The 12,270-nt window shown below is 34.6% G+C and overlaps 1 protein-coding gene across 1 annotated transcript in view; it reads right to left on the bottom strand.

Moving 5' to 3' along the window:
- LOC147073347 (protogenin B-like) overlaps positions 1–12,270 on the bottom strand; it is a 350,529-nt gene that overhangs the window by 19,532 nt on the left and 318,727 nt on the right. Inside the window, exons 5-11 of the mRNA XM_085945435.1 lie at positions 11,174–11,242; positions 9,325–9,709; positions 5,373–5,610; positions 4,479–4,676; positions 2,258–2,413; positions 1,522–1,701; positions 1,081–1,258 (exon numbers count right to left, since the gene is read on the bottom strand). Coding sequence (XP_085801561.1) covers positions 1,081–1,258; positions 1,522–1,701; positions 2,258–2,413; positions 4,479–4,676; positions 5,373–5,610; positions 9,325–9,709; positions 11,174–11,242 — 1,404 coding nt within the window. The remainder of the gene's footprint in view (positions 1–1,080; positions 1,259–1,521; positions 1,702–2,257; positions 2,414–4,478; positions 4,677–5,372; positions 5,611–9,324; positions 9,710–11,173; positions 11,243–12,270) is intronic.

The raw sequence follows: 12,270 nt of genomic DNA on the forward strand, positions 1-12,270 counted from the left end.
AATAAAATTAAGGAATACGTTCAAAATTGTGGAAATATATCTTTAAAGATTGTTTCCAAAAGATACAACATAGTTATGGATGAAATGGAAAAATCTCTGTCATCATGGATCGATGACCAACATCAAAAAGATGTCCCTCTGAGTATTTCAATTATTCAAGAGAAGGCTCTTAGTTTGCACAAATATTGGAAGGCTAGATTACAAGAAGACTCACAATTTTTCAAGCAAGTAACGATTGGTTTAACAATTTTAAAATGAGGTATTCTTTTCATAATATTAAATTCACTGGAGAATCGGCTGATGCGGATAAAGATGCTGCAAAAGATTTTATTTCCTCATTATCCAAAATTATTGAAGATGGAGAATATTCCTCTAGCCAAATATTTAATATAGATGAGACAGGTTTATTTTCGAAAAAAATGCCTAGTTGTACATTCTTATCCAAGGAAGAATTAGTTGCCCCTGGGCATAAACCAATTGACATTGCTTCTTGGTGGAAAATTAGCTGGTGATTTAAAATTGATGCCAATGTTAATTTATCAACCAGAAAATCCCAGAGCATTGAAAGGGAAAGATAAAGAATTGCTTACAGCCATTTGGAAATCAAATAAAAATGCCTGGGTAACTGCGTTAATATTTAAAGATTGGTTCACTTACATTTTGTGCCAGCAGTTAAGCAATATTGCAAAGTTAATAATTTACCATTAATTTATTCAACGAATAATTCACAAGATTTAAGAATGTACCGTTCGATTCTCTGCCGTATTGGTTTTAATATATTTTCTCAGAAAGTGTTTTTCAAAATTATGTATGTTTAATAATTTACCATGCGTGCGATTAATTTGTGGCTTAGTATTTCATAGTTATTCACAACATGCTGAGGGCACAGTGTAACATCATATTCTTGACACATAACATTTGTCATTTTTCTTTTGCGTCACATGTCAATACGTACATACATGCGAAATAATTGAGTATTAGAAATTGCTTGACGGTTATAGCATAGTTCATTTGCCGATTTCCTATACTGCGTCACGACTGCCTTCACTAAACTAAACATAACAAACAATTTTATGTTACCTATTGACACTGGATGGCAACGTTCCTCTGCCTTCGAAATGAGCCACTTTATCAAATTTCGGCAACGGGATTGCTCGGTCTCCTGGCGCCCAGTGGATCAGCGACAGGTCTTGCTCCAGCCACTCCTCAGTCGGAGAAGCCAACACACGGAATTCATAATCAATCAATGGATAGATATCTGAAAAGAAAAATATTAAATGACATCATCAGTACTGGTGATTTACGCATTTAAAAAAAAATAGTTTTACAGATAAGATAACATGTTTGCTCGTGGAGGTTTTGGAGGTTTTAATGTGGAATGCTTGAAATCGCCAAATCGATTCCTTACACTGGATGAAACACACAGTAAACAAAATTTTTGAGTAGCTGCGAGATCGAACCGGACACAGAAAAATGATTTTGAAATGCTGAACTAAAAAATAGAAAATGACAGTAACTAACCTTCAAGGACATGTGTGGTGATATTGGCAGTAACGGTGATGTTGTTAATGATGTCGGATGAGTTAATATCGATGAGTCGCCATTGTATCTTCCAAGCTTTCACCGTTTTGGTGGCCGCGGCAGTCTCCCGCCAGGAAACCAACATGGAGCTCTTGTCTATCGCATACAGTGATATAGGAACTGAAAAGCAGAAACATAATCATATTATTTCATATATTAACATTTTGAACAACCTCAGAAACTTATTAAAAAATACCTAAAAAAAAAATTTATACTGAATCTTGAACCCACATCCAGCGCATTCGGGTGGTGAGCTTTACCAATTATTCTATTATTGTTAATGCTAATTATTAATTAGTCTCCTACAACTTTTTTGGATATTTGTTTTGTGTTTAGCTGGTGTTATGAAGAAACTAAGCGGTTCACATATCGAGTACCTATGGGACTCTTTTCGGGCTAATTCATATTCAAAACAGATCCAGTCGACTATGCTAATAAATTCATGAAATCTTAATGTGATCTTTTAAAAAATGTAAGATTTATAATGTAGAATAAAACCAATCAAGTTTCTGTTTAAAAAAAAAAATACTATTTTGGTATTTCTTCATTCCTTGAAAGTACCAATCTTTGGCCAAATAAAAAAGGTTGGGAATTACTACCCTAGATAGTAATAAGGTGCAGTGGCTGAGGAATAAATAGATGTAACAATACAATATCGGAACTTTAGGTAACTGACCTCCTTGTCCATGGCAGACGACGTGTGGCGATTGATCACTGGCTCCATTCGGTTTGGCGTAAATTTTGGTGTACAATTCATATCTGGCGTAAGGCTCTAAGTTCTTCAGTATGTAGTCTCTCGCAAGAACTATCTGAGAATGTTCTTCACCTCCATCTAAAACAATTCCCACAGTTATTACCTGTCTTCCAGTTATTACCAGTTATCCCGAGTTACCACTATGTTGTTTTACAAATACATAGGTCAGGGATGGCAAAGCTATGGCACGCGAATGTCACTATTTTATATAATATACTTATTTAAAAAATATTTTTTTTATAAAAAAGTTTAATAAATAAAATATATACTATTTTCATAATATGTTTAGGTACCTTTTCGCAAAAATCACTAATCATCATCAGAGATTTTATTTCAAGAAATATTATTATTATTTTATTTTATGAACACCTGCGACATGAAGCCGATCAGAAAACAGGGCTGTCAAAATAATATTAAGCATTCATATTTTTTAAATGTTAATTTCATCATGGTTTTTAATCAAACCTGTGCAAGTACGTACTGATAACTTGGGTGGATTTTGTAGCAAACATACTATTGATATATATACGGGTATATTATTATTATAACCCAATTCAAATTGAACATAGGTTGATACTCAAATACTATTATAGTATGTTTATGATTTCGAGAAAATAATACGATGGTATAATTAATCCATATCAATTATTTGAAAACATTACATTCGCACTTTGCACAAAATTACAAACACATTCGAAGTTTGCCGCACACGTACAGACCACGTGATATTTGTTTACGCAAAATCGTCGTTTTTCAAAATGGCGAATTTGATTACCAGATTTTACTGCGATGAATCAGTATGTTCCTTTTTGTCTTTTTTTATTCGTAGGTTTGTTTACTATGTACACCGAGAAATTTCCATTTATAAACTCGGAAACGATTTTTACAGAAGAGTTTTGGAATATAATGCAACCAAAACTGGAAAAAATTCTATCATGGGTGTTGACTTCCTGAATTAGCTAACCCCAGGTCCATGCCACTACGTGAACCACAGTGGATATTAAGCCATTTCCACACTGGCAACAAGTTGCTGGCAACCTCATTAAATTTTACGATACTTACCATAATTGCTTAAGAAATTTTACAATAATTATCGTAAAATCTAACGAGGTTGCCAGCAAATTAACTTGTTGCCAGTGTGGACCCGGCATTAGATGCACAAAACTTAAATAATATATATTATAAATAAAAATTTAAAATTATAAATATATATTATGATTTATGTCTTCGACAGCCCTGATGAAATAAATGTGAAATATGAGTCGGATCAGTCACAGAGCAAATTTATTAACACAAACAACTTTGACACGACCTTTTTATATTAACTAGTAGACCAGATATTATGGACCACATGTTAAAAAATCATATTTTCAATTCTCAAGGCCATTTCTGTAGAACGCCCTCTTAATGTAATCATACAATTACATAGGTCGGTCCTTAGGATCGGGGAATTAAAAATAAAAATATACTATCAACAAACCTTATGAAATTAATTATCGGCAGTCATTCAAATATAATAACTGCTTGTTATTTTACCTCAAACATAATCTTTAAAAATGGAAAACCGCTCAGTGATGGAGAATATAATATGAAAGAAGAGTGGTTTAAATACTTTCACGATCACTTTGAGTAATTTGAAAACAAAGAAAGAAATATTTAATGAACAAAAAATATGCCTTCAGCTAGAAATACGGTGAAAGGTAGAATATCCATAACTCAATTTTAATTTTAATAGAATTATTATCTATTTTTTTATAAAACTTAAAAAAAAAAAATCGCCTTAAAAAAACTGCTTGGCACGTCGGACAGTTGAAAAATATTATTTAGGAAATTTTGGCACGCGTACGTAAAAAGGTTCGCCATCCCTGACATAGGTGCATCTAAGTGAAAAATTATTTATTTTTCGATATCGACATCAAAGGATTGTGCAGTTTTCTGGCCTACCAAACCCTCATTGGCTCACCCTCAACCCAAACCATGGTGATCTCAATTAATAAACAGGTGAAAATTTTGCATATTATTATTCAATAATATTTTATAATGTTTATTGATTGATTAGTGATTGAGAAAAATCATATGACTCGAAAGAAATTACAAATTTAGCATTGGATATAATAGTCCAGTTAGAGATTGGAATGTGTACCTTGGAAAAAAAAGTGCACTGTGTACGCCATGACTTCCAATAGAGTAGGCGCCTCCCAGGTGAGGTTCAAGGAGGTGGACGAAGCAGGGAGACATCGAACAAGCGTCGGCGGAGGTACGCCCAATGGAGACTTGACGAAAAGTGCAGCCCAGGCCGATGTCTCGCCCACAGAGTTCGAAGCGATGCATTGGTACACACCTGCGATTGATGAACACAAATAATAAAAATATAATTACTACTTAATCTTTACATAAAAAAGCACATCAACATCATGTCGTTGTGGTGAAGAAGTGGCAGAACATTCACCTGTGAAACAGTGGGCCGGGGGTTTAAATAGTAATTATTTTGAACCGAACACAGGTTGTTATATCAACAATTTTAATATGTTTAGTCAATTACCTATATAAGTATAGGTCTGTTCGAATCTCTGTTTTGTAGAACTGTATTTATTTTTAACAATTTAGCTAATTAACCGGTTCTATATATTCAGCGAGTTGTCTCGTTCTATGAGGCCATGATCGACAGGCCCCGCACATACAAATTTCTCTCGATTTATCTCATCCGACTTTAAACTCAAATTACTAGCCACTGTCGAATGATTTACATAATCTAAAAAATTAACACACAGTGGTATCTGTTTGAATAATTATGAAATACTAAGCCACAAATTATAGGTATTACAGCGACTTTAGTAAAACTTTGCTTTAAATTCAACGTGTCGTTACAAATATACGGCCTGTCAGATACTGCCACAGTAATATCGTGAGGCATAGAAAAGGTTAACACTAAAGGTCCCAAGCTGGAAGATGGAGGCGGCCAGAGTGCGAAATTCCCTAATGGGGGGTGGAGCTCCAGTAGTATAATGTAAAAATACACGTCATCAAGATTCTTCACCTCTATCAGAGCTAATAGTATCGGTGACAAGAAGTGCGGGAGGCTTCTTATCGTTGGTCGCCTTGAGCTTGACTCGGCCGGTGATGCTGAGAGGTCGGCCGTCTTTGTACCAGGTGAGCTTGGGAGGGGGGCTGCCACCTGCTGAGCAATTGAAGCGGACTGTCTTAGCGGCGGGGGTGTGCTCAGAGACAGGAGTCAGCATCAGGTACGGTGCACGCAATACTGACAGTCGGTACGCCTGTAACAAACATAATTTTAATTATAAGTGAATATATTGAAGAATGCCTTTTTCTTTACAGATGAAATCTAAATATATGAAAGTGTAGGAAGAAATGGACCTCTGTAGCTTTATTCCAACGTGCTGCAAGTGAAATCACGATTGTATCCGCAATAAACAATATGTTTATTCCACCCATCTTCGAATCGTGGATGTTTCCCACGAATTTACAGGCCGCGATAGCATTTATTCATTTACATCTTACTGTCAAATAGTATGTAGAAACAGTATTGCTTACATTGTGCATAATATGTTTAATAGTTACTTACAATTTCATACAATTTGTTTCATAAAGATTTTGTCTAGAATTGCATATTTCAGATTATTTTTCGTTTAATGTCAAAAGGTTCAAACAAGTTCTTTGATTTTCATACAGTAATAGTATCATTTTAATTCTATAAATATCACTTCTGACTGAACATCCTAGAGTAAGAAATATACAGAGATAATATCACCGTAGTAAATCATCCATCATTTACAAATCCATTGTCATTCTATAATCTGAAGCAAACGGTTACATATTATTTACAATACTGCGATTAACCAATGACATTTTTCATTCTCTCAAGTCAAAAATAATTTGTTAAAATGTACATGCGCAACCAATTTACCCGTTTGTACGATTGGTGGAATATTACCGAGGTATAGTTGGCACGTGTTGCCCAGAGTAAACAAGGTGATAACTACTCACAAATTAGAGCGCAATATATTGCACTCGCGGTGGGTACTGGTGGTCTACTGATTTTCATACAAACTGAGTTTTTATTTCAATTTATTTATTAATTTAGTTGTATCCAAAAATAGATATTAATAATGTCATCAGACAACAAATGACCTACCTAGCCAAATGCTTGGAAACGTACTATCGGCAACAACCTAAAACAGGCGGCTCTCGTGGTGCAGTTGGTAAGGCGCTCGCCTTCCACCCGAGAGTTCCTGGGTTCGATTCCCGGTCATGACAAAAACATTTATGTGTTTTTCTCAAAGCCTGGGTGTTTGTGATTGTTCAAAATTACTAACAACCACCTTGTACGAAAAAGCAAGGACATGGTTATTAATAATTCTAAAAAAAAAAAAAAAACAACCTAAAACAGGTGTCTTGTGGATACTAACTATTATTTCACTATTTCTACATATTCTGACATTTGAATTCATTTACTGAACGCTAACGCCGTTAAGTTGGTAAACTAAACAGATATTAAAATTGTAAGTTGACATTTCCGATTTCCTTACCCAAGCCATTCCATTGCTGTCTCACTTTAAAATTATTTGTTTTTACGCTTGGTTGAGCCAAATTGTGCAAATCGCATTCATCCTTAGTCCCCCCCTACTCAAATCCCCTTATTCAGTATTGTTACAAGACCAGACGATGAGCAATTATGGGTCAAAGAAGACCATAATTGCAAACAACATCCAGTTACTCCAGAGCCGCCGAGGGCGTAGGCTTGCTAAAAGCTGTCGAGCGATATCTGATATGATACGAACGAGGCCGTGTTAGATACAGAGTGATTCAAGAGTTAGTTTATGACACTGGTGTGTGTGTCTATTTACGCTAAGCCACAGTTATTGATTAATTCAATCCTACAGACATACCCTATCATCATCAATCATAAACTCATCATCATTCATCAACCACAATATCATCCATAAACAATTGTACCGTTAAGTGCAACCAGACCATGGAGCCATCATAAATCATCATAAAGGTCTGTATCTGGCATTCTGTTAAATCGCCCCCACCCCTAGATCCGGAATCCACCATCCACATCATCTTTAAATTACAGTCCACTTGCGAAAAGCGCCACCAACGCTATTTACCTACTCACGTGCAGTTGTAAACGATTTTACACGATTTGTCAACTAAATAATAATGTGGAAGTGTTGTATTATTGGGTGCCTACCTATTATAGATTGCCTTTTCATAATTATGCAAATTATGCCAAATTGGCAAATAAATGACATACTAGAAGTGTGAATTTCTCTCCAAATGAACCTACAATGTGAACTCACACATAGTTAACCTAATCAGTAAACCAGCAGGCATATTCTAACATTGTAATAAATATATATGTAGCATTTATTACTTTACGTACTCTGGCAGTTAATTATGTAAAAAAGTTAACCTTCTGAACTGTCAAAAGGTGAAATCTTTAAACACCCCTCTCTTGGCCGTGCTAACTTTGAGAACGAGACAGAGTACGTCAATTTTACATACCTATTGAGATGCAAAGTTCGACTCTTGTACTGCCATCGCAATGACATGCCTAATAAAATTCGAGGGCTTAGTGTCAAACAACACTATCTACAAAAGTGCAACTTTACAGGAGAGCCAAAAATCGTTATTTTAGATTCTTGTAACTCAACAAGGGAAATGTTTATTTAAAACATAATGTTAATATTTTATAATTTATTGCGTATTGTACATTTATCTTGCTAATGATGATGTTAAAAATTATAGGGATAGTTTAAAAAAAATATGAAAACAAGGGTAACTTATGTAGTTAGCGTTAAACTTTACTGACGATTTAATAAGAAATTAGAAAAGATTGACATAACGTTGTTCAACATCTTTTTTTGAAATGGGTATGTTTGAAATTGGGATCCATTTAAAGGAAAAACAATTTAAATCATATCTAGAATAATATTATAATATTTTATAATGATAAAAGAAATGCACATGTCGTATCATACTAAATAAGAGTGACGTCATATTTGCACACTTTCAACAAACATGAATTAAACTCAAAGTCAACATTGCATAACACGCCAAATGTATTTGATAAACAATAACACAACGCAGTTTAATATTTGCTAAATGTTAGTGCAGTCTGTTTGCTCATTGACTTTACACACAAGCATTTGGGATTGGCAGAAATTCATTCTTGAAAAGTAGCAGAGAAAGGTGGCACACAGTTTTTGAGGTCACTGTGACTTTTGCTTCCGAGAAGCGAAATATACTGGGAAACTCTGCTCATTACTATTGCAAATAATAAAATATTTACTCTAAAATAATATACATACCTACATTAATTATTATTAGTTGATTTATAAAATGGAAAAACAGAGATGTCACGGCTGTTTAAATAATACAGGCCCTAGAAGGTATTAAGTGGCCTTCCAGGATGCTGGTATCGAGTTGGCTTAAAGAAATGGCAACCGGGTTGAGATTCTCTTGATTAATCTGTTGCATGGGGCCGAGCCAGGTCCAATGTCGATTCTTCACACTTAGTGTGAAGAAAGACTGCTAACTACTACATGAGAAGATGCAAGGAGACTGGCGAGCGACAAGGATTTATGTGGTGTCCAAATGCTCTTACTTGAGTCGATATTGTCGAAGAAGACGAAGAGTACTGTCTTACCACGGTATTTCTTTTTACACTTATTATACTCCTCTAGTATATTTTATAATGGACGGAATTGGGTATATTTAAAATTTTGTCAAAATACTTTTGATTTTTGAGATGAGGGTGATATGACAATAGTGTGGAGCTTACTATAAATGAATCTACAATACAAAATGATATGCAACTAGTTTGAATATAATCAATAAGATCTTTTTTTTCAACTTCACTTAGACTCCATCTGGTAGGAAATGTTTAACTTCAATAACTTTGTTTTTTACCATTTTTACCAAAATTTATGATACACAACCAAGAAAACCAAGAAATATCTCACCTGCTGAATGCTATGATGCCCATTAGACGCGATGCAGGTATAGAGGCCAGCGCTATCTTCTAAAGCAGAAGTTATCCTCAACACTTCCATAGAGCTCATCTCTTTGTCTTCCACATCGGAAGAGTCAGATCTGAAGTTCCACGTCACCTTTGGCTTGGGCATTCCCTGTACCGCACAGCCCAAAGAGATGTTGTCTCCATACAGCACCGAGACGTTAGTCACTCGCAGAGAAGAGTTGTTCTCGTCTGTCTCCACATATGTGTCTTCCGTGTTGTCAGTGGAGACAAACTGGAGAGGGTACTTTGATGTGTTGGAATTTAGGATCACCACAGTGGCCGGCGGACTGTAGCGGGTCTTGTTCAAGAATGTATTCGTTGCAACACACCTGGTAACGACAAAACATTACTGTTCATTTTTTGGTGGCAAGACATGGTATTAAAAAATAAGAAAATACTTGAGAGATCTACTTGATCACTGCCAGAGCCGAGTTAACTCGTCAAAGCATGTATGTCGCGTCAGGCCACGGATGAGTTAACTTATGCGTTCTTGTAAATATCATAACTTCTGAATAAACTGTTTGCTTATATTTTCTAAACAATATTTATTATTTTAATGTGAAAATATTCACGATAAACTGGAGAAAAATGTTGATTTGGTAAGTTTTCACAAATATTTATCATTCTGTTTCTATTTGATATTTTTAAGGGATTTATTTTATTCCGAAAATAGCTGGCCTACAAGTGTCCACCTAGTAAAAATTGGCTGGCAGTGAAAAGGTTCTTAAAATATTCAACTAGAGATGCCATACTGACAAAAGTTTCATTGCCCTTTTTTTGTTAAAGCGGAGTGTAATGCTTGCTACTAGGAATATTTGGTGACAGAAATTTGAAACATGCAATTAAATACCATTTCCTGAAAATTTACCTTTAAAAATGTTTTAGCTACCTATCTAATTAAAATATCTAAAAATATTAAAAAGATAAATAAATATACCTACCTAATTGATATTATTTAAATTCAAAGAATTTTTAGAATAAAAAAAACTGTAGCGAAATTAGCTTTCATAGAAAGATTTTGATTTCGACCTACTATTATATTTATCATAAAAATATACAGTCAAACTTGGTTATTACGAGGAAGATGGGACTCGTTATATCAGAGAATAGGTATTTTTAAATGAGCGGTCATATAACACAAAAAGTCACAATTCAAACAAAAATACACAATTAAAATTTTTCCCCGAAACAAGCATGGCATTCATAAACTAGAAGGGAAGTTGTTTATTGTAATGAAGGCTGGTAGGTACCTGACTTCAGCTAGGATTTTTTACATGAAATTTCAACCATATGCGTGGATACTTTTTCAATGTTGTCGGCGAAAACACCAATTAGGCACTTAGACACTTAAGTGTCATAAACGTAATCCGATCTCGGCGGCATCGGTCTACGGTTGGATTTTATTGCTTAGGGTCGAAAATGTTTTTAAACAATCGACACATTTAAACATTGTGAGAAAATTTTTGAGGGATATTTTTGCTCGTTTTATCCGATAAGTAGCTCGTTATAAAAGTGAATAAATGTATGGAGAAAATCATAAACTAAAATGTCAACGAATGTTTCCTCATTACATCCAAGATCTCGCTATGTCCGTGATCGTAATAACTGAGTTCGACTGTAGTTAATGTTGATGAAATTAAATGGATTAAAAAAAGGTCATACTTTTATATGTAGGAACATTGGAATTTCCAGATATTGGAAAGTTTTAAAACAATACAATCTATTTGTTCATTAAGCAAAATATCACGTCATTAAATATAAGTAATAATTAGGTTAGAAAATAAGATCCTTACCTGTACTCTCCTGAATCTCCTCTCTGGGTGTTGGTGATAATGAGAGAGCCAGATACGGAAATATAATATCTGCAAAAGAAGAAGCAGATATATTACATATCTCTAACCACCGTTAGCGTCTTGATTATGTACGTGAAATAATGCACGCTTAGACAGAATTCCTATACAACAGAGTTCCAATTGGATTGTGATTGTTTCCCACTTGTATATATTATTTGCCTACTGTTATCATGTTTACCATGCCGACACCAGTATTTACTGTTGTATATGTCTACGGGAAGTACACTCTGGTTGAAAAATTCTGTGTTTTAGGCACAATGGGAGATAATTTTTCTTCACAGAGAGTGCCATCACATCATGCAGTAAAATATGAATAATCAGGTGCATACACAAGGCGTGGTTTTCAGGTTCAGACCCCTCCCCTCCAGGAATTTACGTGAATGGAATATTTCTTCTTCTTCGTGACCCGGATGATTTAGCTGTCGAATAGCCTTCTCAAAAGGCAACCCCACTCTTCTCAGTATTCTACGACACATAAGGTTTGTGTGAGTGGAAGACCTGTGGTACTCATCTGGGGCACCCAATGTTTTCTGTAATATTCTGAGATGGCATGATGTGGCCACTTGTGGCATCTAAAAGACAAGACAACACAAGTGGACACTAACGATTCTAATAATCATAATCGTTGAGCGAAGCACATTCGAAAGGTTGTGATAACCTGTAGTTATAATTGTGGACTAAGTATTCATATCTAGACTAAAAGTGCGGAGTGTCTGGGTATGAGGTATGTACCTGAAAAAGTGCGGAATACCGCCTTAAAACTTAAGTATGTATATTTTTTTCAAAATGAACCCCCCCCCCCTCATACCATAAAATCATCAGTTGATAGTATTAATTTTACAAAGTTACACATTAGCAACAATCTTAAATTCAGAACAATTTTAAAATAAATATTCTAGTGGTGTAAATAGTAACTAATATTTAATAAGAAAGTTGAGAAATACTCAATATATTATAAAATAATTTATAACTATTACTTAACTAATTAATTTTCGGTAAAAGTTTATATAGTTAAAATCTTTAATAAGAACAAAATA

Source organism: Rhyacophila brunnea, unplaced genomic scaffold (genome assembly GCF_057557595.1).
Source record: "Rhyacophila brunnea isolate RB1 unplaced genomic scaffold, BYU_Rbru_1.0 scaffold_18, whole genome shotgun sequence".
In the NCBI taxonomy this organism is placed as follows: Eukaryota; Metazoa; Arthropoda; class Insecta; order Trichoptera; family Rhyacophilidae; genus Rhyacophila; species Rhyacophila brunnea.